This window comes from Siphateles boraxobius, unplaced genomic scaffold (assembly GCF_051911475.1).
Source record: "Siphateles boraxobius isolate OS27281-9 unplaced genomic scaffold, OSU_SipBor_1 1, whole genome shotgun sequence".
Classification (NCBI taxonomy): Eukaryota; Metazoa; Chordata; class Actinopteri; order Cypriniformes; family Leuciscidae; genus Siphateles; species Siphateles boraxobius.
Genome location: NW_027508699.1, coordinates 25,096,440 through 25,124,241, shown reverse-complemented (window position 1 = coordinate 25,124,241; position 27,802 = coordinate 25,096,440). Strand labels below are relative to the sequence as shown.

General features: G+C 36.2%; 1 protein-coding gene across 5 annotated transcripts; it reads left to right on the top strand.

The window, feature by feature from the left end:
• The first annotated feature begins 252 nt into the window (after window positions 1–252).
• On the top strand, window positions 253–27,009 carry slc4a2a (solute carrier family 4 member 2a). 5 transcript variants are annotated; one of them, XM_077230507.1, is made up of 24 exons: window positions 253–520; window positions 4,019–4,177; window positions 9,757–9,913; window positions 11,147–11,403; window positions 11,478–11,614; window positions 11,697–11,923; window positions 13,275–13,414; window positions 14,292–14,348; window positions 15,770–15,950; window positions 16,673–16,808; window positions 16,946–17,135; window positions 17,230–17,335; window positions 17,438–17,622; window positions 18,119–18,335; window positions 18,460–18,663; window positions 18,764–18,912; window positions 19,780–19,974; window positions 20,280–20,492; window positions 20,602–20,691; window positions 21,228–21,394; window positions 21,482–21,735; window positions 23,063–23,232; window positions 23,363–23,536; window positions 25,474–27,009. In XM_077230507.1, exons 2-24 carry the CDS (start codon window positions 4,118–4,120, stop codon window positions 25,552–25,554), a joined length of 3,747 nt encoding a protein of 1,248 aa, XP_077086622.1. In that variant the 5' UTR covers window positions 253–520; window positions 4,019–4,117; the 3' UTR covers window positions 25,555–27,009. The 5 variants fall into 5 exon arrangements, with proteins under 5 accessions (XP_077086622.1, XP_077086646.1, XP_077086640.1 ...); XM_077230525.1 differs by having other exon boundaries at window positions 274–520; window positions 18,487–18,663; XM_077230515.1 differs by lacking the exon at window positions 253–520 and adding an exon at window positions 2,931–3,062.
• Window positions 27,010–27,802: the final 793 nt, after the last annotated feature.

Genomic DNA, 27,802 nt, shown 5'->3' with positions numbered 1-27,802 from the left:
CAACTCTTCTATTCTTTCATATAGTCAAAATGAATAGGTGAATAGAAAAATCAACTTTGTTTAATGCATATGCAACAGCAAAGTGTCACTTTTGTGCACACTTTAATAAAAGCATGTACTTGGATGTGTGTATCTTTTTCAAATGATTCTTGGAGTTAAGGCCATAGAGCTGTATTGTTGAGTCATGTGTCACATGTTTGTCAGAGGGCTAAAGGAGGAAACTTAATCGAGGGGGGAGGGGTAGCTATCAGTGGGTGCCTCAAGGTTGGAAGTGAATGTAGTATTTGTGACAGATAGAGAGAGAGGGACAGAGAGAGGTTAGGGTAAAAGTGTAGTGTGCTTCTACTTCCAGAACAGCTTTTCTGTTCTCCAATCACTGCCTTTTTTTCACCTTCTGTCCCTCCTCCTCTGAGTCTTTTTCTTTCTCTGCCTTTCGGTGGCTGTTTGGCTTCAGTGGGTCTTTTCCATCACACTACAATGACTGCTGAAGCTGTAGTCTGCCTGCAGTGAGCATTCTGAGGTAAGTCTGTGTTTCTTACTGTGTTTCTCTGTTAGCAAAGCTTTTCTTCTCTGTAAAAAGGTCTAGTTAAAGAGATAGTTCATTATTTTGAACTATATAATAAAAACATTATTTTATCCTTATGCTCACCTTCATGTTCTTCTAAACCTGCACGGCTTTTTTCCCCCCCCGCTGGAACACAAAAGAAGATACTTTGAAGAATGTTGGTAAACCAAACCATTTAAGTGACTATTGACTTTCATTGTATGGACAAAAAAGACACACTGAGATGCTCTCCAAAATATCTTCTTATATGTTCCACAGAAAAAAGTTTGCCATTGGTTTGATGTTCTTTGATTTTCTGTTGGATATTCATTTTATGGAAAGTGTATGTTCATATTTTTGTAGAAGAACACCCTGATGAAGTGTTTGCAGTTGTATTTAGCTGAATATGTAACTGCAGCCCTTCCTGTCTAAGTGTTTCCTGCTGGAATTTTTCAATTTCGCGCACACTATCAAGGAGAGAGATACGCTTGGAAATATACTTGAAGGACTCGTAGTGATGTTTTTGCCTGTTTTTGTTGTTGTGATTAGACTGTGATTGTCTGGAATCTGGCTTTCTCGCTTTCTTTTTGGTCTCTCATCCTCTGTGTATCCAGCCTTGTGAAGATGAGGATCTAGAGTTACTGTTGGTATCAGAGCAACAATGACTTTGGCCCAGATTAAGATCATTAGATGACTCAGTGATTCTTCTAATGGACTGAAATACTGAAGGATTTACTCTGACAAACAGCTGCTTTTTCTCATTAACAAATCTAATGCTCCTGTAGCTCAAATAGTAGCAAGCAACATAAAGATTTTGGCTTTGATTTCCAGGTAATGCATGGACTTATAAAATATATTAACTTCAGCTTGAATGGATAATAAATCACTTTCCCAAGTGAATACATGTAAATGTAAATGAATCTAAAGATAGTGCTATGTGATGCAATGTTGAGTGTCTACATGGCTCTGACTTTTTTTCTATTTCTGACTGTCTAGTCATCAGACAGGCAAATAGCACAAATAACTAGCAATAGGCAATGTTATGTGATAATTGCATGCTGTAAAGAAACTGCACTATTTTACTGTTTTGAGAAACTATAATTTATATCACATACTTCTGTATTTAACGTTCACATGGTAGTGGTATTTGAGCAGCATAAGAATAAGCCTCACAGTGTGGATGTTCAAATAGTCTCTGGGGAGCATGTCTGCTGAATCACTGTCCTCAGTCACCTTTAGAGTGCAAACACACAGTGGCACCCAAAAGTCTGCAGATACATTGAAAATCTGGGCTTTTTTGTTTAAATCTAATTGAAAAGAAACCTTTGACAAGAATATAAAACAAAAAAAATATTTGACACAAATAAAACAAAGAAAAGTTAAGAGAAACAGTACATTATAGTTTGAGGACACATTGAAAATCTTTTTTTTAAATTTAAATCTGCACATAAAGCAAATGTTTCGGATAGTGCTGCATTATTGGAGTCACAAACCGCTCCGAGTATATCATCACAGGTTTCCATCTCTTCCCAATTACGGTAGTTATAGCGGGAAAGCAGCATAAGCTCCTTGTTTTGGCTCAGGAGGATATATAAAGGGTGGCTGCTGTTTCGGTGATCGGTGACTGACGTCTGTCTAACTCTGCAGTTAGGTATGGAGGTACGGAAATACATATGCTGACAGGCAGGTAGGACATCTTATCATTTTATCACGGCTGAATGCAATGATTAGATGAACATTTTATGGTCCTACTGTACATCTTTCACAGACGATATATTTATATACATATAAATACATTGAGACCAATTAACTCGGTGATTGCTTTCAGGATGTGAAAAGACTTTCAACCAGCATAACAAAAAAGTGTTTTTGGAACAAATCACCTACCCTGCCATTTATGCAGCTTGAGTACTGCTGTCATTAAAGCAAAAGGCCCTCTTAAAAAAGCTCGATTCACAGACATGGCTTAGACTCAGCCAGGAATAGGCCTTACTTTAATTAGGACATTGAAGTAGCTTTTATAAACATGCCTTAAAAAAACATTACTGCTGTGCATCTTCAGACAAAACAATGGCAATGGTTAAAGGTATGTCAGTACAAGTTGCTTTCAGTTAAGACAGTTCAAACATGCATTTTAAGAATGAAGTATAAGTACACAAACAGGGCACCTTCACCAAAATGTGGTCATATCATCAACACATGGCTCTGAACAATATCATTGCACAGTTTAATATGGTACGTTGATGCGAATAAATTTTGTAAAACTTTTTCTTGATAAAGCTTTGAAGACACTTTATGTCCTAATAATAAAGGTAACTGTACATGAACTCCAGCTATTATAACTACTCAGCCTTGAAAAGAGTGTTCTCTGTTTAGGCAACTGCATGCTTCACCAATTTCACACACGATACTTAACCTTTGAATGGAGGGTGCCACAGGAAACTTTAAGAAAGAGTCAGGGGAAGTAGATAAGCTGAGAATGCAGTGGCAATGTTTTCTCATATTTAGACCTTCACAGGTATGAATTATTCTTTTGGAGTTGTTTTTATTCCAATGTTATTCTCTCTCTCTCTCTCTCTCTCTCTCTTTATTTTTTTTAATTGCCATCTTTGTGTTTGTAATGGCTCGGTGTCAACCTGTTCTTTATAAGTGGAATATTTTAAAAAGTACTGATGGTTCTGTAGGAAGAAATGCATTATTTGACCTTTCACGTACTGTGACCTTACACCTACATCTGTATCGATTTGAATAAGGATGTGGCTTCTAATTTTGGTGTTTTCCATTGTGAAATGTTGCAGAATTTCCTGTGACCTGCCCAATTTATATGAAATGCTGTTACTGTGATATTGTATATGAGCTTTGACCTTGTTGTTGACTGATGCTCAGACAGATTTACAGTGTCTGAATGTCTCTCTAATGGAGCGTACAAATATCAAGTTGAAGATAAAATATAGCATCGAAAAGCACATATTCAGTTTTCTTGAAATTTCAAGGATGGGGAAATGCCTTTCATGGAAATATGATTTATATTTCACAATTGAGAATGTATTATTTTTAAACTTGAGAATGTTGCATATGTTGCAATCATTTATATTATTATGTGGTTTACTCTCATCTTAATCTAATGAAATGCCATGTAAGAAAAATAGTTCTGCTGGGTCTTAAAAAGACTTCCAGCAATATTAATTTATAGCTGTTCATAGAATTTATCATTTATGTTACTATTTAAATATATGGATCTTTACTTAAGGGCTTTAAAGCCATTAATGGACAGGCTTTAAAGGCCATTAAAGCCAAGCAATCTCTTTAGAATTGAGAGCTTTCTCAGAGCTGAATTTCTAAATCAACTACAAAAAAACAAGCTCAGTGAGGAAAAATAAAGACATTGCTGCATGTCATTGTTGATATTATTTAGATTGATGTGTCATGGAACTTTTAACCAAGCATATTTTATTTTTCTGTGCGTCACATCAGGTTATGCTGCCCGAAAGTTCCCAGTTGAGTCTGAGTGAAAGAGAAAAGGGCTAAAGCCAGCGCACTTTACAGCATCACCCACAAACCTGAACATAAGCAATGACTGACCCTCAGGACGCCAGTGACGTCACTTCTGCCGCAGGCTTGACAAGACATTTGGTAAGTAATTTTTATATTATTCATGTTTTAATTTTCATTAAGCAGTCAAAAGTTTTGCTTCACGACTTTTCATCCATATTACACACTAAATGTTAGTAAATCTGGTGAGTTTACAATGACCCTGATTACTTTAAGGCATATTCCTGCTGTAAATTATACAGGGGAGTGTTTCAGACTGATTCAAATGGGTAAATCGTCTTTTTGAACTATTCATAAAAGAACTGCATCATAAAGAGTCAATCTGTTCGAGAATCGGATTACACTGGTTGTGCTGTATGTTTTTGATTTACTAAAAAGAACCGACTCATAAGAGGCCTTTGCTTGTGAATCTAATTACACTGGTCCGTTGTATGAGTTTTTGGCATGCAGCCCTCAAGTACAGCTCAATAGAAAGACATTTTGTACCCACTGTAAAAAAAAAAAATTAACGGAAAATGTATTGGTAATTTTCTGCCAGGACATTATCCAGTAATTTTACGGACAATTTAATGCATAGTGATGTTTAGGAACATCATTAAGTACCTGTTCTGCTGATTTGTTGAGACTCTGGCAGTGGTCAGATCACTTATTGAAACAATTGCCATTTATCCTCCCGGGGTCTGATTCACTAGAATAAGATTTAAAAACAATCAGTGTAACCGTGGAGACAGAGCCACCTAATGTGCCATACCCAGAAATCAATTTACATCTGGGGAACATGTTGTGCTATTATACAGCTGTGATGAAGACGTGCTGTGCCAATTGTGTCTTGGTTTTTAAATATTTTTATATGTCCCTGAGAAACTGTAGTGTTTTAATTAGCCTTTACCTGGGTGGTTTTCTGCTCCTCGTGGCTTAATGGACTTCCTCCTTATGCTCAAGGTGGGTACAGGAGCTCTCAGCAGTGACAATCAAGAATTTAAACCTACTATAAACAAAACTGTTGTTGATCAAGGCTCATATTGATGACTTTTCAGTGTGAATAATGTTGCATAATAGCTCCTTAAATGATAATCTCAACTGGAATAAGACTATAATTACTTTAACCCCCGGTTTCAAGGCTTAAGTCTAGTCCCAGACTCAATGCATGTTTGAGCTGTTTTAACTGAAATTAAAGTTTAATTTAACTGAAACTTAAAATATTTCAGTGCCATTGTTTTGTCTCAAGATGCACAAGCCTAGTCATGGCTTAGTCTAATCCTTGTCTGTGAAACCAGGCCTAATTTTCTAATTTAGGTTATATATCAGTGTTGCAGTGAAAATTGCGGTAAGATACAGAGAAACAAGGGTTGCAAACAAGATACACACAATGTAAATATAAATTTTGTCTTGTTTAATAGTAAAAAAAGCTTTAGAACAGGATACATTTTCATCAGAAGCTAAATTTTGTAACATATTGGCCTGGTCTCACAGACAGGACTTAGATTAAGACCGGATTAAGCCTTAGTTCAATTGGGACATTTAAGTATTATAAACGTGCCATAGAAAAAACATTACTTTGTGTGCATCTTGAGACAAAACAATGGCACTGACATATTTTAAGATGTGTCTGTGCAAGTTGCTTTAAGTTAAATCAGCTCAAACATGCATTTTAGTCTGGGACTAGACATAAGCCTTGTCTGTGGAACCGGACGATATTTTCAGGAAACCCTGAATTGATTATACTTTTCTTACCCCATTGAAATATTTCTAGGCATAAACATAATTAATTAATTTTAAAAATATGTAATTCATTCATAAAACTATATTATTATTGTAAAATACATGTTTCCTTATTTTTAATTATTTACTTAAGTACATAAAATATAGAAATAATGTTTAACTATAATTAGTGAAGTCAATAAAATGTATTATTTGTTAATGTAAAAAACCAGTACAAAATTCCTAAATAATGAAAAAATTCAGTGCAGTTGATTAACATTCTTCAGAAGATGATGTGATGATGTCAGTTTATTATATCATTTCATACATAAAGTGGAAATTGTCACAGGAAATGGCTCTTAAAAATAAAGATCTCTTCAAAGTGTTTGGAACGGAACATCCTGAAACGTAATTTTAATACCTGATTAGATAATAGTGTTTGAATATTATGCAGAAGATTCTGTGGTTTTTTTGAGTGTGTGATGAGATAAAAGAGCTAAACAAAAATTTCAGTCAGCGGATTCTGTGTGATGTAGTTTTCTTTCTGGTAAAATGATCATGTAATTCTGCAGGACCTTAACTCATTCATTCATTGTTCCAGAAATTAAAACGGTGCTCAGATCTCACAGAGGCCATTTCACTTCTGTGGGAAAATGTAAGTCAATATGAGTCTCTCACTGGAGGGACGAAAGTGAAGTGATGGGAACATCACATTTCATCCTTTGTAAAGAAAAAGAGAAACCCTGTGTAGAGAATTCAGTATTCAGGAACACAATGGTTTGAGTTATATCAGAAATATTTGAGTCTGGTGTCCATGGTAGAGCCAAATCAGAGAGGTGGAATGTGAGTGTGTGTTTACAGGGGCCTCATGCACCTGGAGAACCAGTAGCAGTAAGAAGTAGGTACACATAATCTTTACCTCGCCGAAGGCACCAAGTTAGGACTGCTACTGGTTCCCCAGATGCATGAGGTCCTAACCAGGGCGTCACAACAAGATTCCAGGGACATATTTTCATACAACTTTAGGGATTTAGGGATTTGAGATAATATACAATTCTAAGCGTACACAATCAGTCCCATCCATGTTTGATATTTAATATAAATGAGGAGCGGTATTTTGGTCTAAAAAGATTTTAGTGTAGACGGAGCTCCATGACAAAATCTAGTGTCACTTGTGCGGCCAGGGCTAGCACAAAAACTCCAGCTAACATATACCTTTTATTGCCTTTAGCTTAGGATATGGTGCAAGACATACTGTCATTAACACTAAATGTTTTTTTGTATTAAAAACGCAAGATGCAGGGCAGTGGAATGAAAAAAAATCGTATAAAAAAAACAATTGAATATCAGAGCAAAAATTTTCTGTGAACAGTCCTTAGGACTGGTGGAATAGGATCAAATGGGATCTGGGTTCAAATCCCAATCCATGTATGTGGTTTTGTTAGCCTATGAAACCAACTTTACTTCATAGACAGTGAAATTTAGTTGTATTGAGAAAAGCAGCTTTGATATTTTGACTTCTTTTATGTTCCAAAATATTATGCAAATGATTTGTGGAAAGTGAAATGTCATCGGACGGACCAAATTTAGACGTGAATGGGTGGTTTCGGTCACAGTATTTTTTCTTAAGAACTGGTATTTCTTAAAATAGGAAGAAGACGACATGTGTAAGGGATCAGGATTTGACTATAGATATGGCCGATGATGTCATAGGCTGGGGGTGTAGATAAGTGTCTGATTACTTCATGCTGCTTCCTTTACTTGACAGCTACCTAGTATGTGGTTGCCATGGTTATACACTGCAGATACCTTTCGGTGTCCTGACTGTTAGTTGATCACTACTGTGTATTGTGTTTTCTGGTCCACAGCATTGGGTATTTGGTATTCTGATGTCTTACCAGGCTTCTTAACAAGGCTAACCAACAGCCTTATAAGTAAGACAATGCTTCATTTGTGTCCTCGACACGTTTAGTATCCCGAACTCGACTTCATGATCTACTTGAGCAACAGCCTCTGTAAGTGGCTGTAGGAGTGCTGACTGTCTGTGGCATAGGGGGGGGGGGGATGAACTACATGATGCTGTGTCTTGGTTAAGCGTGTGCGTGCCAGAGCCTGGTATCTGTGGGCATGTTAGTTTTACCCAGACAGGGCCCCCCCTGTCAAAACACTGAGTTAAATTGAGCACAAGATCACAAGCCTCAGTTTATCCTCAGGATAGCATACCACAGACAGCGGGGGAGAAGACACGGAATGAGAGAATGAGTGTAGAGTGAGCAAAAGAGGGTGGACGTCCATAAACATACAGATATGTAATTTACTGTGTAATACCCGAAGAAAGCAATCCATTTGCATTAGCTTTTATTTTTAGCTTTTAGCTTTTCAGTGGCAGTTAATTAGGTGGCACAAGACATCTGGAAGTGTGTAATTTGAAATCTGACTTCTTTATTAGCACTCAGTTCTGCTCCCAAGTTTTGTTTTTACCAGTCACCTGTGACTGATTATTTGGCTGATGACAACACTGATTCACTGAAGACAAAAGTACATTTCATTCTTTCTTAAAGGGGTCAACGGATGCTCATTTTCCACTAGTTGGTATGAATCTTTAGGGTCTTCATGTAAAGTTTGTAATATACTTTGGTTCAAATTCATCAATGGTTGTCAACTGCTCATCCCACCCCTCTCTTCCATGTGAGGTGTCGACACAAGACAGTAAAGTGCTGCCTTGGCAATTTGTCTTGGCGGACAGTATACAAATGGCTGAGGACGGAAATATGCTAATACGGTCGTGGGCGGAGCATGAGCATATGACATCATATTGCTCAGAAAATTCAAACGGCTTGATTATTGAGAGTGTTTTTGAGGTTTAATGGTGGTTGTGTCCATTTATATGCCTCCGATGACCCCTTTAAGAAAAGAAAAAAAAACCCTGGTAATTTACCCACTATAATATAACAAAATATTTGCAAATCGTGTGTTGCTTGCAAAATAATGTATTTCATAAGAATTGATTTTGCAATTTTTGCAATAACAGGCAATTTTGACTGGTAGTCAGTGGATTTTGGAGCCTGATTGTGTAGTTCCAGTATATACTAGCAGGGGCTATCCTGGCAAACCTTGAGCCCTTGTTTTACCACGTTATTTTTGTGCCTTGAACTGAGCTTTTGCGTGCGTGAATACATTACAGTATTGATAAGTATGGACCACATAGCTTGTTCTTTGAATATTACAACAAGCAGCGAAAAAATTTTTTTGTTTGTTTATTTATCATAGTTTAATTGGGAGAATTCATTTATGAGATGGATTTTAATTTTTTCTGTCTTTCCTTAGAATGTCATTTGTATAATATTTATACAAAGTATCATCTTGTGTACACTGCCATTCAAAAGTTTGGGATCGGTAAAATTGTATTATGTTTTAGTGTTTTTAAAAAAGTCTCTCACTTCTTACCAAGGCTGCATTTATTTGATCCAAACACAGTAAAAACAGTAATATTGTGAAATATTATTATAATACTACAAAAACCGTTCTATTTCAGATAAATGCTGCTCTTTTGAACTTTCTATTCATCAAAGCATCCTGGAAAAAAATTGTACACAACTGTTTTCAACATCGATAATAATCGATTATAAATTCAGCTTGCTATCACGGGAATAAATTACATTTTAAAATATATCCAAATAGAAAACAGTTATTTTAAATTATAATAACATTTTACAATATTACTGTTTTTACTGTAGCCTTGGTGAGCATAAGACGTCTTACCGTTTCCAAACTTTTGAACGGCAGCTCTTTTCTCCTCATTTGTGTTTAATACATTTTAAATAACTTTTTGTTTAGTTTTCTTATGCATCTGTCATGATTATTAGATGATAATTCTTAAATAGTTCTATAATATGCAAATAAATTGAAGAACCTGAGAATGCATGTCTGTTAATACTTTTCTCTCTGGTTATGTGTAGCCTGTTGCAGTGCATTCTCCCCCCCAGCGATGTGACGATGATGAGGATGGCGACTTGAACAAGACACTGGGAGTGCAGCGCTTCCAGCAGATCCTCACTCCCGCCCCTCGCGTGCCCATCGAACAACACCGTACATTTAATGAGGAGGACTTTGAGTGTGAGAGCTTGACTCCTCATGCATTTGATCTATTGCCTCAATATGGAGAATGTTATCATAAACCATTATATTAAATGAGAATGCATATTTATGTGACTGTTCACAGTGTTTATACTGTTTCTATTTCTAAAATGTAGTTATTTATCTCCAAATGTGAACTTTAAAGACAGTGATAGAAAAAAAAGAGATGGGAGGGAAAAATGTATTTCAAGTATAATAAGAATTGTGTTCCCCTGAGAAACTTTGCAGTCTCTGGCAAAACATTTTGCAATCTCTCCCAAAACTATTGTGTTTCCAGAGAATCTTTGCAATCCCTCTCAAAGCCCTGAAATATAGTTTTTCATTCTACCTCATATTATTTCCATCACAAAAGTTTTCTGAGGGAACGGAGAAGCTTTGTGAGAGAACACAATATTTCCTCCCATCTAATTTGTTTTTTTACCATCACATGTCCCTTAAAGGGATAGTTCACCCAAAAATGAAAATTCTGTCAATATTTACTCACCCTCTTGTTGTTCCAACCCCATAAGAGCTTCGTTCATCTTCGGAACACGAATTAAGATATTTTTGATGAAATCTGAGGGCTGAATCACTCCTCCATAGGCTTCTTAAGGGATTGACACTTGCCAGCCCCGAAAAGTTATTAAAGACATCGTTAAAATAGTCCAAGTGACTACAGTGGCTCAATCTTAAGTTTATCAAATGACGAGAATACTTTTTGTGCGCAAAAAATAAAAAAAATAACGACTTTATTTCAACCTCGAGTCAGTTCACTAGTGTAATAGCGTAAGCTTCTGTTGTTGTACGTCACACGCATCACACACATGACCAGCGTCGGCCAATAGTGAGCGTACGTGTGACGTTGCTCTACGCAATCACACTCCGTTAACTGACTAGAGGCCCACAGAGAAGGAAATGAATAGTTGAAATAAAGTTGTTATTTTTGTTTGTTTTTGCGCACTAAAAATATTCTTGTCGCTTGATAAACTTAAGATTGAGCCACTGTAGTCACTTGGACTATTTTAATGATATCTTTAATAACTTTTCAGGGCTGGCAACTGTCAATCCCTTAGAAGCCTATGGAGGAGTGATCCAGCTCTCAGATTTAATCAAAAATATCTTAATTTTTGTTCCGAAGATGAACGAAGGTCTTACGTCATTTTTGGGTGAACTATCCCTTTAAGGGGCTCCATAGTGAGGCTCTTCTAAGTCTGATGTTTGTGGTATTTGTAGATCACCGTCACACCTCTCTACACATTCACCACCCTCTGTCTAAACATCTCCCAGAGGGCCGGAGGAAAAAGCCCGGGAGGAAACGGAAGGACTCAGGACGGAGGAGGAGTTCATCCATGGGAGCAGCTCCCCCGATAGATGAGGATGATGAGGATGAAGAGGTGGATGAAGATTCCTGCAGCCAGCAGGAAAGAGAGGGAAATGTCACCACCACACCTACACCGGACACAGACACAGAGGTGGTAGAGCGGGCAGAGGTAATCAAGGGACACATACACATACACACACAACATGTTATAACCTTGCTAACCTTTCTCTCTTCGGCCTGCAGTTTTTTGTATCACAAGATGAGCCCAACTCAACTGTAAAAAAGAACGGTAAAGCCTCGCCTCATCGAAAACTGTCAATCATACCTCATTCAACACTTCACACCAGTATCAGCATCCCAGAAGATGTTGCAACAACCGTGTAAGTGAACACGCACGCACACATAGATTACCTACATGTATGTGCTCACCCTAACCTTGTTCTGTTAACTTTGCCGGGGCAGAAATTGGGTTCGTAATCTACCCAATGGCAGACGAGTGTCCGCACCGTGTTTGTTTCCAAGTTTGAGTTCTCCAGACGGCAGCTCTAAGCCCGGCCGCAGCTATGATCTGCAGGAGCGCCGCCGCACGGGCAACATGACGGGCACTGCGCTTGCACACTACCAACACATGGCCACTGACGAGAGCGAGGCACAGACGCTCGCCACGGTTGACCTGGATGGCATTAAGAGTGAGTATGTGTTTGTGTAAAATCTGACATTAACTTGACAATGTAAGACCACTGGAGAGTTTTAACATTTATTTATATTTAAATATATATTCCATTTTATTATATTATGCACTGCCTGCAAGAAGTCTCTAATGATCACTAAGGCTTCATTTGATAAAAAATACAGTAACCACAGTAATAGTGTGAAATATTTGTTTTTGGTTTAATATATCTTTAAAACTATTTTTTTCCCCTACTTTTTTCCACATCATTACTCCAGTCTTCAGTGTCACATGATCCTTATATGCACAATCATTATAATACGCTGATTTGACATTCCATTGATTTCTTAAAATAAATGTTGAATATTTTTTCAATATTTTATTTTTTCAATAAAACTGTTATACATTTTTCTTCTCTTTTTGACGAATAAAAAAAGTTGGAAAGAACAGTATTTATTTATTTATTGTTTATGTCTGTATGAATATGCACAGCCAGCTGTATGGGCTTTAGTACAGCAGTGTGAGCACAGATACTAGTAATAACAATAATGAGAAGAAGAAGAAGGATGATGATGATGATAATAATAATAATAATTATTATTATTATTAAATACAAAATTATATGATGTTTCTAAAAAAGAAAATATACAATGTATAATCAAATACAACCTATAAAATATTTCTGAAATACCACTGAAACCTGTTTAAATCCCTTCTAGGCCTAGGGTATATAGTATAATATTATATTATATTGGTTTTTAGTTAGATTGTTTTTAGTATTAAGTAGTATGCATTTCAGTAGATCATAGATCATCAATGACGTGTTTTGAGTGCAGGAAAATGTATTTGTTTCCCCAGCTTCTTTTCTATTTTTTCTAAGGTTACAAAGGACTTCTTTATTTACCTTTCTGTTCTCATTCTTCTGAGAATAAATCATGTTTTCAGTCTGTACATCTAACCATCTATGGCTGTGATTCAGGAATGTGGACATTCTCAAAGGGTACAGAGCTTCCCACTACAACTGTGCCTTTGACGTCTCTTTTGTGTGTGTGTGTGTGTGCGCGTGTGTGTGTGTGTGAGTGTGTGTGTGTGCTGAATATAGAGACAATTTGACCAAACAATAGATCATTTTGAGACCTAAAATTGAGTCATGCTCTAGTGACCGCTCAGTGGAGTTTTTCAGTTGGTGTGTTTGGATGCTGAGTATTGTGTGTAATGTAGCCAGTATTGTCAAGGAAAGGTAAGCACTAAGTTACTGATACTCACAGACCTTCTGGTGTGTTACAATGGATTCAGTGTTGTACTGACTTGTTTGTTGGTTTCAACTCTTGGTTAAGTATTTAAACATCGTCTTGCTGTCTTTCTCGCAGGTCACAGGTTTGAAGATGTTCCTGGTGTGCGGCGGCACCTGGTTAAGAAGAGCACTAAAGGTCAGGTGGTTCACATCGGCAAGGACCACAAAGAACCCAGCAGTCGTATCCGGACTAAGCTGGATCGAACCCCACATGAGGTCAGAGGGCAGCCAACTATAATCTTTCTCCTGTCCACTTGTAGCTGTTTTCTAGGTGTTGCGTGTGTGATGTAGTATATACAAATATTTGCATATTATGTCAGTACACAGTGTGTAGTGTAGTGTTGTAAAAATATGATTATTAAAATCTTAAAGTCCCCCTGTGGTGAAAATCAATCGTTTATATGTCTATGTGGTGTTTTTAATATGCTTTAAGACAAACCATGTGCAAATGTATAAGTCAGCACCACTGCTGAGAATGTTCTCTTTAAAACTGCGGTGAACCAAAGACAGTGGTTCTGACGTCACAAACTACATTGCAACCAATCACGTCAACGTGTGATCGTCAATAAGTGAATCTCTGAGCTGGTGTGAGTGAGTGGAGGCGGGGGTAATTTGCATATTCATAGAACCACGTATACTAAATGAGGCAAGGGTGTACATTTAAGCTATTAAGGCATGAAGAAAAAATTTGAGGCATGAAGAAAAAATATGTAATTTTAGTGATCAAAGATGAGTTTTAAGGGACATAATTATTGACTACAGGGGACTTTAAAAGAGTATTTCCCAAACACTTCCCCATCTGTCACTGGTTGGTCAAACATATAGCCACAACTCAAACTCACACAATTGGTTGAGTCAATATTTCTGTATTTGCCTGGTCAAAATGCTCAAACCAATAGATCAATGTTTTGACACTTTTTTAGGAAATCAACCCAGTAATAGTTTAAATATCGAGCAAATTGCACTCTTTAGCTTTAATGCTTTCTTATACTGGGGAGAAAATACGGTAAAGAATAGTTTTAGATTGCATGCTGTACAAATAAAGCTGCAGGATCACAACTATTGGCTCACTGAGCCTGCTGTTGTTTATTAGAGGAGATCATGGCCCTGCTACATGGACCACAGGGTTCGTCATGCCAAACAGCTGAAGGTAGGGCGCCATAGAGCTGGTATGATTGGTTTGTGGAACAGCTGAAGCTTGCGTGTGGTGTTTAACTACCACTTGTTTGCTGATACCACATCTTTACCTCTGGTGTTGTGGAAGGCAGAGAATGGTCACAATATCAGAACTGTGTATAACCAAGCTCATACTGGCAAAGCTGTACTCGTATAGAGCTGTTCAGTTATTAAATAATGGTGCTTTTTTGATTTATGAGTAAAATAAGTTCTTAAAGTACTTAAAGAGACTTTAATGTTTTGTTTTACAACATAAATGACATGCAGCCATTATGTGGATTAAAAACTTTTACAGATTTCACAAAGATGTGAGTTTATGTAGTTTTCCAATCAGGCTACCATTGTAGTCTTTATTATACACTAGCCTTCAAAAGTTTGGAGACAGTAAGATTTTTTACAAAAGAAATTAATACTTTTAATAATTTGGCGAAGGATGCATTTAATTGGTCAAAAGTGACTTTAACATTGTTACAAAAGATTTCTATTTCACATAAATGCTGTTCTTTTCAACTTTCTATTCATCAAAGAATCCTGAAAAAATGTCTTTCACAAATATATTAAGCAGCAAAAGCATTTTCAAAATTGATAATAATAAAAAAAAAATTCTTGAGCACCAAATAAACAATGATTTCTGAAGGATCATGTGACACAGAAGACTTGAGTAACCACCACACGAATAAATACATTTTTTTGAGATATATTTAAATGAAAAACAGTTATTTAATTTTTTTTATTATAACAATATGTTACAATGTTGCTATTTTTACTTTATTTTTCTTCAAATAAATGCAGCCTTGATGAGTATAATACTTCTAAAACAATAAACCTTACCAAACCCAAACTTTTGAATGGTAGTGGATCTCATTTTAAATTGCTATTTTCAAAGCACACAACATATTCAGGGTTCACATTTGAGGTGTGTATTTTAAAGTCTCTTCAAGTAGTGTTTACCACATACTGTATTTTACCCATCAATTTAAACCTCTATTCTAAAAACCAATTAGAAATTCCTCAGGGAACTTCAAATGCTTGAAATATTTTAATGACCACAAATTGAACAGCTCTACTGACAACACAACAGTTGAAATATGCAGACATTTTTGGCTGGCTTGCCTGAAAAGATTGCTCTTATCTGAAAGAACTGCAGAGACAGTCTGCTTCCTCTAACAAATGTTATAGCATTACCTGCCATGATGCATGAACTATATAAGTACATTTTTTGCTAAAGGTAGTGATGTGTTGTAAACTTTTTGCTTTAAATGTTTTGCATTTCAAACCTGACTCAATTAACATGTAATTTCTTAAAACTTAATCAGATAACTTTCATCAAAATAGCTGTATTGGAAAGCTGTATAAGAAAGTTCATATAAATTATAATTGTATGTGCTCTCTTAGGTGTTTGTTGAGCTGAATGAGTTAGTGATGGATAAGAACCAGGAGATGCAGTGGAGGGAAACGGCTCGTTGGATAAAGTTTGAGGAGGATGTGGAGGAGGAGACCGAGCGATGGGGAAAACCTCATGTAGCTTCTCTCTCATTCCGCAGCTTGCTGGAGCTCCGCAGGACCATTTCACATGGTGAGAGAGAGGACAGAGACCAGAGGAGACAGAAATGACTGAAATACAAATATTTTATTATTGAATCAAATATAACAATATTTTATCTTATATAATAATATTATATAATACTAAATATTTGTATTATTTTATTAAAATATGTTTCAATTATTTTATAAAAATATAATATGTGTATTGACTGCTTGCCTATGAACTTTTTATTCTAAATGCATTTAAAGAGGACTTATTATGCTTTTGTACATTTTCAACATTTTTTAGTTTGAGCATGAAAAAGTTCTGCAATGTTTAAAAGCTCACAGTCCACTCCAAAAGGAGTTATTCTCTATGTCAATAAGCACTGATTCTGAATTTGGCGAAGTAAAATGGACCTGTAATGCAGATGAGACCTGCCTGGAAACTACTTCAGCCATGAGTTTCCCTGAAAATAATTGCACACCTAAGAACGTTCGTCAACCAATCAGATTCAAGCATTCAACTGTATAAGTGAAAAATAATGTGTTTTTTAAACATTCAAGCATGAAAACCTATTCTAGTTGACCCTAAAGACAAAACCAATCAAGACTTTGTAAAAGGGCATACTATGGCCTCTTTAAAATATATTCTGAGCACTAGATTACAGCCAGCTTGTAACTAAAATCCTTTCGCTGTAATTACGTTTCGTGGTGTTTTTTGGAAGCAATGTCTTTTGGTGTGTCTGATGTATTGATGTTATAATTTTGCAGGTGCAGTGTTGTTGGACCTGGACCAGAAGACCCTTCCTGGTATTGCTCATCAAGTTGTGGAGCAGATGATTATCACAGATCAGATCAGAGCACAGGACAGAGCCAACGTGCTCCGAGCCCTGCTCCTCAAACACAGGTTAGTTCACATAGGTTATGTGAACATTACATAGCATATATTTAAAATCCCATTTAAGATACTAACCTATTCAGGAACATCTTACTCATTTGGAATATGCAGCTGAATCTTCTGCTTTTTGTTCTTCTGTTTGTCAGTCACCCGAGTGATGGCAAGGAGCACAGCTTGTTTAAACGGAACATCTCTGCAACCAGCCTTGGCTCTCTCATATCTCATTACCATAGCAATAACCATATCGCCGCTCCCGAGCCCCCTGCCACAGACCCGCTCATTGGAGGACTACGTAACTTTGAGTCACGCGGTAGTGTAGACTTGGATAAGAATGAGGTACTGTGTTCATTATAGTTTGTATGTGTGTTTTTGAGAGTCAAAGAAAGGTAAAATAGACAAACAATAGACTTTTTCCTCATTGTTTCCACAGAAAGACACACCCCAGTTTTTTGGTTTGCACAAGGCCAAATCTAAACATGAGCTGAAGTTGCTTGAGAAGATTCCCGAGGATGCAGAAGCGACTGTTGTCCTTGTGGGTGAGTTTACGGTCTGTTCTTAGCTCTGTGATATCACAAGAGTAGGCATATGACATACTATATCTGTTAAAGCATTGATGCAGATGATCTCGATTTTCACAGGTAGCGTGGATTTCCTGGATCAGCCCACCATGGCCTTTGTGAGACTGCAAGAAGCAGTTCTGTTAGAGTCAGTTCTAGAAGTGCCGATTCCAGTACGGTTTATATTCGTGCTCCTTGGACCACCTAGTGCCAATGTTGACTACCACCAAATCGGCCGCTCCATATCAACGCTTATGTCAGATAAAGTAAGCACATAAGGCGCTATCAAGTCTCATTAAATAACTGATAGTTTATATTCTGCCTTATTATATCCTTAAAACAAGACATTCAGAGAATGTACTCAACCCTTTTGAAGTTTGAGGTTTCGGGATTTTTTTTTTTTTTCTTAGTCTTTTATGCTCTCCAAGGCAGCATTTATTTGATCAAATATACAGGAAAAGCAGTAATAATATTAATATGATTCATAGTTTTGTGGATTACTGAGATGCATTTTTTTAAAGATTCTTTGAGGAATAGAGAGTTCAAAAGAACAGCATTTATTTGAAATATTTGTCTTTGTAACATTGTAAATATCTTGACGGTCACATTTAATACGTTTAATGCGTGCTTGCTGAATAAAAGCATTAATTTAAAAATAAATATATATATACTAAATCTTACTGACCCCACACTTTTGAACAGAAGTGTTTTCTAACTCCTCTGTGAGCCAATTTTTCCACTAAGTAAAAATGGTATTTCCAGCACTTTCACGAAGCGGCATATTTGGCAGATGAGCGCCAGGACCTGCTGACAGCAATCAACAGCTTCCTGGACTGCAGTATTGTGCTTCCTCCATCTGAGGTTGGAGGAGATGAGCTGTTGCATTCTATCGCTCGCTTCCAGAAAGAGATTCTGCACAAAAGACATGAGCTAGAGGTCAAACTACAGGCCAAGGAACTCAAAAGCCCTGAGGACATGGGTACAAGGCTCTTGCTCATATGCAGAATACATAAGTGAACAGATCAGTTTCCTGTTTATCCAAAATAAATTTACTGAATGACCATTTTTTCTCCATTTTATTAATTCTAAATGTATTCTTCTAGCTATTCATCCACCTTTGAAACCTATAGACGATCCTCTTCAGAGGACGGGTCGGCTGTTTGGTGGGGTTATCAGAGATGCACAGCGCCGCTACCCTAAATACATCAGTGATTTTAAGGATGCCCTAAGTCCTCAATGCATGGCCACAGTCATATTCATTTACTTTGCTGCCCTTTCACCTGCTATCACCTTTGGAGGACTATTGGGTTAGTTAAAGCTGTTCTTTTTATTATTTAAAGCACTGTTTTTCTGATGCAACTAAAACAAGGTACTATTGCCTGATCAAATAATTTCTCTCTTCCCCAGGTGAAAAGACAGATGGTTTGATGGGTGTGTCAGAGCTGATTATTGCCACTGCCATGCAGGGAATGTTGTTCTGCCTGCTTGGGGCTCAACCTCTGCTGGTGGTGGGCTTCTCTGGACCCCTTCTAGTATTTGAAGAGGCCTACTATTCAGTTAGTATTTATAATAAATAAATACAAATTCGCTATGATCAAATTGCTCCCACTGATAGTGCTTTTTAATTATGAACAAATTGCATTCAAATAGCACTGAATTGTAAATAAAGTGCAATTTATATTTAGCCTAATTTGCTTACAAAGGTGTTTTTAGACTGAAAATGACAGTGATTAAATTGAAATACTCGCTGTGCTATTGCAATGCATTTAGTACTCGGGTTAGTGAATGGTACTCTATGTAAGTTTTGGCCCTCTAGCATTTAAAAAAGAGATGCATTTTGCTGAAGAACAATGTCTTTGTGACAATTTACAATTGAATTTCACCTGAGTTCTCACCATCTCCGAAAAGCCAAGCCAATGTTGATTCTTGTTTTATTACAAGCTTGGTTGCATTCTCTTTTTGCCAGCAAACTCGCCTCTGTTCAGTGTTTTTTTTTTTATTCCCTGGAGGTTTGATATTTAGCTGGCCATGTCTAACTTTCTCATTGTGACAACTAATCTGTGGCACACTCACACCATAAACACATTAAAGCCGCACAGCGAGTGATGCATGTATGCAATTTCCTGCGAAAACCATTCTGACAGGTCTAAAATATAAAGGCTTATAATAGGCTTACCCTTGTGAATCAGGGTAAGACCAAAACACTTTTTGGAAGAAGGATTAATGATGTATTGACTCATTATTAAAGGTGTGTACATTTTGAAAAAAAAAGTTACATAGTGTTATTATGCTGAATTGCTGCATGAAAAAGTGGTGCAACTGTTTAGTGAATTCGCCCCACAAACAAACTCAACTGTAAAATGTTTCACTGTAATGATATAGCAGGAAAATCTGAATGTGACCATGAATCAACGTGTTTGCAGTTCTGCAGGTCCAATGAAATCGAGTTTCTGACAGGACGTGCATGGATTGGAATTTGGTTGGTCATCATTGTAGTTCTCACGGTGGCCTTTGAAGGGAGCTTCCTGGTGCGATTTGTGACACGCTTCACCCAAGAGATCTTCTCCATCCTCATCTCTCTCATCTTCATCTACGAGACCTTCTTCAAGCTGGGCAAAGTATTGAGATGCTATTTGTTCTTTAAACTAACTTTCAATGGTTTGGGGTTGATAAGATTTTTAAATGTTTTTGAAATGTTTTTAATGTTTATGTTCACCTAGGCTGCGTTTATTTGATCAAAAATACAATAACATTTATACAATTGTTTGGGTCAGCTGAATGCATCTTTGCTAAATAAAAGTATTCATTGATTTAAAAAATAATAATTCTCACTGACCCCAGACCTTTGAACAGTAATGAATGTTTATGAGAGAGATTTAAATGCAATTAGCAGATATTCAGATAGTCTTTGTCTACTGTGCAGATCTTTATGGATCATCCTCTCAAGAGCTGCTATATGCGAAAAGAAAATGACACTGCTTTACCAACACCCACGAGTGACGGCGGACCTGCAGATAACTTTCATACCCTGAACCAGCCAAACACAGCTCTCCTCTCCTTGGTGCTCACGTCAGGCACCTTCTTCATTGCATTTTATCTGCGTAAATTCAAGAACAGCGCTTTTTTCCCTGGCAGTGTAAGCTAGTATCCCAATGTTCATGCTAACATGGGGTGGCATTTACTCGATTCTGTGTGTGATGAAATGTTATTGACCATAGTGATATTGAATCTTATTTTTCACACAGCTCCGAAGGGCTATTGGGGATTTTGGAGTTCCTATTGCAATCTCCACCATGGTTCTGTTGGACTACTGCATTAAGGACACTTACACACAGGTGACACATGAAGAAATGTTTATATAATTTGATTAATGTATAATGTAACTAGTTTAGTCTTTGCATGTGCACACAAACATTCAAATTCATTGTACATCAAGCAAGATTTTAAATTACACATTTCAAAAATTACTAAAGACCAGCATGATATTAAAGGGATAGTTCACCCAAAAATTTTAATTCTGTCATAATTTAAACACCTCATCTTGTTCCAAACCTGTATGAATTTCTTTGTTCTGCTGAACACAAAAGAAGATATTTGGAAGAATATGGGCCCATCAACTTGGTTACATAATCTTCAAAACATCTTCTTTTGTGTTCAGCAGAACAAAGAAATTCATACAGGTTTGGAACAACTTGAGGGCGAGTAAATGATAACAGAATTTTCTTATTTGGGCGAACCATCCCTTTACAATGTTTTTTTTTGTTGACATTATCAAGTGCTTGAAATTGTAGGAAATGTTTTAGGAAATTAAACTTAGAAGAATTTTTTTTCAAATTTAAGTCTTTATGGTCTTTCTTTCCTCCCCGTATAGAAACTAAGTGTGCCTGATGGCTTCTCTGTGACCAGCCCGGACAAGCGCGGTTGGTTTATACACCCACTGGGCTCTGATGGCCAGTTCCCCATCTGGATGATGGTTGCCAGCATTCTACCGGCTCTGCTTGTCTACATCCTCATTTTCATGGAGACTCAGATCACTACGTGAGTCACAGGCATTCACTAATCTCATCCGACCATGCCTACTAAAACATCCATTATATTATTTCTGTATTTTATTTTCCTTTACAGTCTTATTGTGAGTAAGAAGGACAGGATGCTGGTTAAGGGGTCAGGGTTTCACTTGGACCTGCTAATCATCGTGGTCGCGGGTGGGATTTCAGCGCTCTTTGGGCTACCATGGTTGACTGGTGCTACTGTTCGTTCTGTAACTCATGCGAATAGTCTTACGGTGATGAGCAAAGCCGTTGCTCCTGGTGACAAACCTCGAATTCAGGAAGTAAAAGAGCAGAGAGTAACAGGATTTCTGGTGGCTTTTCTTGTAGGTAAGTGGCTTAGTTTCAAGGACGATAAATATATTGGTAAGCCGCCAATTTAGTTTATCGCTATCTGTTTATATTGTATGTACTGTATAAATTGACTGGTATTAGATTTCTTTTTGTTACATGCCTATTTCTCCTATTTTTACATTTTGATTAAATTGCCATTATCTAACACTCAAATCTAATTTCAATCCAATACTCAAATAATCTTTAAAACACTAATTATTTAACACTTTAATAACATTTGATACTTAATAATATTTTTCTCAATAATACTTTATAATAATAACTCTTTAATAATTTAAAACAATTAAATTAAATCTTTAGCAAATTATAATGTTGTGATGCCTAATTTAAAATGCTTGATGTTTAAAGTTTAAAAATACGGCCATTGCTTATAAGCTATTACATGAAAATAATTATTGGTTTATAGAGTGCAACAGTGCCCGCCCACTTTTTCGGTGGCGTTGGTTCCGGAAGTATTTTTTTTCCATTCATTTTTCCTATAGGGATTTCAAAAAAGTCTTCGTTAAAACATTATAACCCATGAACCAAGCAAAACAGCTACAAGGAGAATCATAACATTACAAACGTTGATTCCCAGCAAAGAATGTATTTAAAAATCGGACAAAAATATAAAGGTAAAAGACTGTGTACTTAACGGTTTTAGTGATAGAAAGAACTACAATCCCATGAAGCATTGTAAACAGCATAATCAGATTAAAAAAATTAGAGAAATATAAAACTAATCATTTAAAAATGTTGATTATATATAAAAGTTTATTGCAAAATATGCATGCATATTCAAATATTTAATTATTTTGAGAGTCTAGAGAGAACAACTTGATTACATTTGCGGTGCTTCATGGGAGTGGGCGGAGCTAATACAATCTTTTGGTGTTTTTTTCCCCCCTTCTTTTGGCTCTCTGATTGGTGGAATTTTCTGCACAGCAACATGGGTAATGTAGTTTTTCAACATGAAATCTGCTGTTAAACACGATTATTTTAAAACTAAGTTAAAATAATGCTGGCTAAAAGCTTCAACAGAAGCAAATACTTTTAATTAACAACCTCGTAGTTCACAGTAAGGCTGTCTTTAAAGGTTAATAATTGATCATTGAAAGTCAATTTACCCATGGAGAAATTAAATTTTTTAGTTTTTACTTCCGGAACTCGACAGTTGCTCTCTATTGGTATCAGCCAGAATTTTAAAATCAGTGTGTCTCTAGATAAATGAGTAGTGAATGGCCAGTTGTGGCCATTACTGGTTGTATTTTCTTTATATTTGTGGTTCAGAACTGGCAGTATATAAACCCTCTTTCTTCCAAAGGTCTCTCGATTGTGATTGGAGATCTTTTGCGGCAGGTTCCTATCGCTGTGTTGTTTGGTATATTCCTCTATATGGGAGTGATGTCTCTCAATGGGATCCAGCTAACAGAACGCATGATGCTGCTATTCATGCCACCGAAGTACCACCCTGACCACACCTATGTCCGCAAGGTTCGTTTAATAGATGTCAGCTAATCACAGTATTCACCATTCTTAAATCAGTATTCTGATGACATTAGGTCTGCAATGCGCTTCTCTTCAGATTTAGCTGTGCTTTAACCTTTTGACTTGTCTATTTCAGGTGCGTACTCTCCGCATGCACCTGTTCACATGTTTGCAGCTGGTGTGCCTGGCTGTGCTGTGGATTGTAATGTCAACCGCGGCCTCTTTAGCCTTCCCGTTTGTCCTTCTCCTCACTGTGCCATTCAGGAGGTTCCTGTTGTCCCGAATATTTAGTCAACGTGAGATACAATGTGTAAGTGTTTCTTTTCTTTTAGTTTAAAGGCAAAATGCTATTTGTAGATATGGTGTTTAATACAGGGATTAAAGTGAAAAAAATTCTTCTGACTGAAATTTCTTTTCAGGCCAAGTCATATTCCTTTAACTTTATTTAAATAGTCGAGACCAATAGCGTTTTAGGGGAGATGTTTTAAACCGCTTTAATATTGCCAGTTTGCATATTTTAAAATCTATTTTAATCTATGAAAAAAAATTCTTAGCTTGACAAATAATCAACCATCTACATAACTTTTCAGTGCATGTTTTTATTTATCTTATAAGACCAAACAATGCTAAATGATATTAATATATAGTTTGTTTCATGGCAAATCGTTTTGGCTGAGGGCAAAGTGAAGTTTCATAACTATATATTTAGGCTATTTAACTTGAACTTTTTAGCCTATTAGAGAGGTGACTTATGTTTGACTGAATTGTTTGCTGTATAGCTTCTTATATTAGGCTACTTATACTTTTATACTGGATATTATTGATCATTAAAACTGACATTTAACAAAAAGAGACAGGGTTGTGTAATGTTATATATTCTAAAATATATAAAATATTCTTTATATATTTTACTATGCATTCTCTTGTATGTGTAGCCTACATGCATAAAATAAAACGATACAACCCATGATCAATAATGTTTCATATTTTTAAAATGAAAACAAAAAGAATCAGGGTTGTGTTTTATATGTCGTGTTGTTATAAATATATGGAGTGAAGATAATCAATGTGCGTTGTCTGAACCACAATTGTGTGGCCATTAATATGTTTATGATAATATGTTCATTTATAAATGAAAAGAGGTGTTTTGTATACATTTCGTTTTATTGTTGATGAAAAGAGGCAAAGTTGTATTTTATACCATATTTCGTTTTATTGTTGCTTAAAATATAGCCTACATAAAGAGATAAGCGTAGCCAGAGGGAGCTGAGTGACGCGATCAAGAACGCCGCGGTTCCGTTTGCAGAATAACCGGACTCGCGTCCTCTCGTCCTCGGGAGTTCCTTCTGAGTCCGAACTATCAAGGACACAAGTCCGAAGTTTGCGTATTGGTATTGAGAAACGGCCAATATTGACCCGCGTTCTGTTTTCTATCATGCGCCGTGCACGTTTGCGATGACGTAATATGCACGCAAACGCACCAGGGTTCGATAGAATTAAGTTGAATGTGAAACCAGACCAACGCTGCGGGGGGCGCAGGGAACAAACGCGCTCGGATTCGGACCGCAGAAAACCAGCTGTAGCCTTACATGCACTTCTCCAAATTTAAGTGAACACGGAGCAGTTTTTCCGTGAGGGGGAATTGAAAACCCGGAGTGGACCATAAGCGATTACAGAATGTTAGAGTGGAGAGAGGAACGTGCTTTCGCTCCAATCCAGGCTTTATCACATCCCCCTCAGCAAGGTGAATACACCTCGTCTTTCCTTAATTTAAGACCTATTCAAACTAAAATTAAGACATTTATCACACTATTTGATAAATGAAAGCCTATTTACGGCCTTAACATTATGAAAAGTGAATTTAAGACATTAAGGACAGACGGGAACCAATAGACTCGCTGCAATTAACGGAAATCCGTCGTAGCGACGGAGAACTTTAATCCTTGTTAATATAGCCTAGTGCGTTCAATACTAAAATATTGACCTGTTTTAATTTAAAATCTAAATTTGCCAATAGGGTAAGACAAAAAAAACTTTTTAAGATACATTCTCAAAAAATATGTGTCTAATGATATCTTATGTAAACTTGTATAAAATCTCACTTTTTTACCTCAATATATTTCAATTTTTTACTTGTATTACAGCTATAACGGATATATATATATATATAAAACAAGACTAATAATAAAATGTGAAATCTTAATTTGCCCATTGCCTTTAACACTGTTAATTTTGTCTGTGTGACAGCTAGACGCAGATGATGCAGAGCCGTCATTTGATGACAAAGAAGGCCAAGATGAATATACAGAGATGCAACTGCCAGTATGACCTCATTCCTCATCTGTCACTACCTGGGCTGGCCTGATTTTCTTTTCAGGCAGAGATGCCCAAATGTACTGCCTGTCTTTTTTTTTCTTTCTTTAATCAATGTTTGTCTCATTTTGTTTTTGCTTAATTCATGGAGACGTTATATTTATACATATGTAAAAGTATTGAATAGTTGCTCAGTGTCACTTGTATCTGTTGGGTGAAGAAATGTTTGTTGCCTGTACTATTAAGATTTTATCTGTTTATTTATCTGAGTTGAAATGTTATTATGTAATGTGTGTGTTGTGGAGCGTTAAATGAAATTTATGATCTCCAGTCAGCTCAAAATGGTACAGGAAGCACTTAAAGGTAAATTTATAATGAAGCCGTTTTTACTGCTTATCAGTTTTTTATTTCATTGGAAGATTGCATAGTGTACTGCTAAAAATGAACAACTGTACAGAATAACATTAATGCAAATTGTGTATGTATATATACATATACTGTATGTATGTATGTATGTGTGTTCAATATTATTGTAGCTAAACAGAAATATATATCTATTGGCATTGCCACTATCGACAAAACACAGGTTGCAGTCACAAGTTTAATTGGAAGAAGAAAAGATATTTTTCACAACTGTGAATATGTTGTCTTTTGAATATGGTTGCATAGCTATTTTAAAACCATTTTTCTCACCAGAGCATCAAAGCGGACTGTGTTTATATCACACAAACACTAAGGGAATCTTATAAGTAGTATTAAAAGTTAAAATAATACATGAAGACACAAAAAGAGTAATTTGATTATGGTTGATTGTTATTTACCCTATTTGTATGAGACAAAATGACCATTGTTAAAAGGAATGTTTTGTGGAGTTCGAAGGGTTGCGTTTTACACTATCTGCTGTTGAATAATGATTTAAATATATCACAAAGCACACTTGTGAAATGGTTTGATTGCTCGCTGCACTACTGTTTAGTTTTATTAACAGGTACTGATTTAGAATGTAAACAATTAAGAAGCAAGTGAAGATTTGGTATAATTATGTATCATGTGTATCATGTACATTCCAGTCACCAAGATGATCTTGCGAATAATTAATTTTATAAAGAAAGGACTACATCTAAGATGTTGTTTAGTCTGTTGTGTATGGTTTAAAAAATGTAAAATTGTGCATCTCCCCCTCCTAAAACAGTTCTCTACTGTTTGCATAACTATCCCACACCCTGTAGTAGTGCCTTTTTACACTCGATTGTTCTTTTCAGATACAATATTGCTTTTAAAAAGCTGAAGTGACCTTAGCAAGAGAACACAGCAGGTGTGATTGAGAAAGACGAGTTCGATAACAGATTTTTGTGATTATTAATTAATATATTACTGTGGGATGTCATTGATTTGGGCAAATGTTTTGGTTTTAGCTCTGTAAATATTTAGAAGCAGGCCAAACAAAATAAAATAATGGAACTGATTTTACATAAGACTTTTTGTCTTATTTTTTGTATTTATTATTGATAAAAACATTTTATTTATTAATGATTTATTTTAATTTTTTGTGTTGTTTGTATATTGCTGAAGTGCTAAAATGTTTTCTGTTATATTGACTAAAATTAGTGCATTTTAAATAGTAATACCATTACAATATTGTCTCAATTAATGTTTAAAACAACCGAATATATCAGCCAATGACGTCACTAAACTCTCCACATATCCTCTATCGAGTGCAACATTTATGTTCTCTGTACTATGCTAGAATGCTATTTTACAACTCAGTGTAACCTGAAGCGAGACAAATTGACAAGAATACACAATGTAGTCATATGTGCTAGATATGAAGTGAAAAACTTTGCAATCCATGTATTGTAGTGATAATGATGATCAGTGCTATATGATCAATGGCTGTTCACTCTATTAATGCACCTATGCTGCCATCTCATGGGCACTCAATGCTGGTAGCAACAAGATGTCTGTAAGCTCAGAAAAATGCAGAGAAACCAAGAGTACATGGCCCAAACATACTACACTTTGACTCACACACTTCTGCAGCATTATAATTAACATTTGATAACATTTTCAGGGATTTTTTTTAAACATTCAATTAACTTACTTTATGGAAATGTATGAAAAAACTGACTCACAACTGACCAACACCCACATTTTTTTTTCTGTAATGGACGGAAAACACTGCAATTCTCAAATACAATGACCTAAACAAACAGTTTCCATAAACATGAGGTGAGCCTCAAATATTATAGTCACTTTGCATGAT

Bases quoted from the DNA above. Each gene is read 5' to 3' on its own strand.
- slc4a2a (XM_077230507.1), top strand. From the start codon at position 4,118: ATGACTGACCCTCAGGACGCCAGTGACGTCACTTCTGCCGCAGGCTTG. The intron at 14,349-15,769 runs GTAGGGCGCCAT...GTGCTCTCTTAG, and splicing joins GTCATGCCAAACAGCTGAAG to GTGTTTGTTGAGCTGAATGA. The intron at 20,493-20,601 runs GTAAGCTAGTAT...TTTTTCACACAG, and splicing joins GCGCTTTTTTCCCTGGCAGT to CTCCGAAGGGCTATTGGGGA.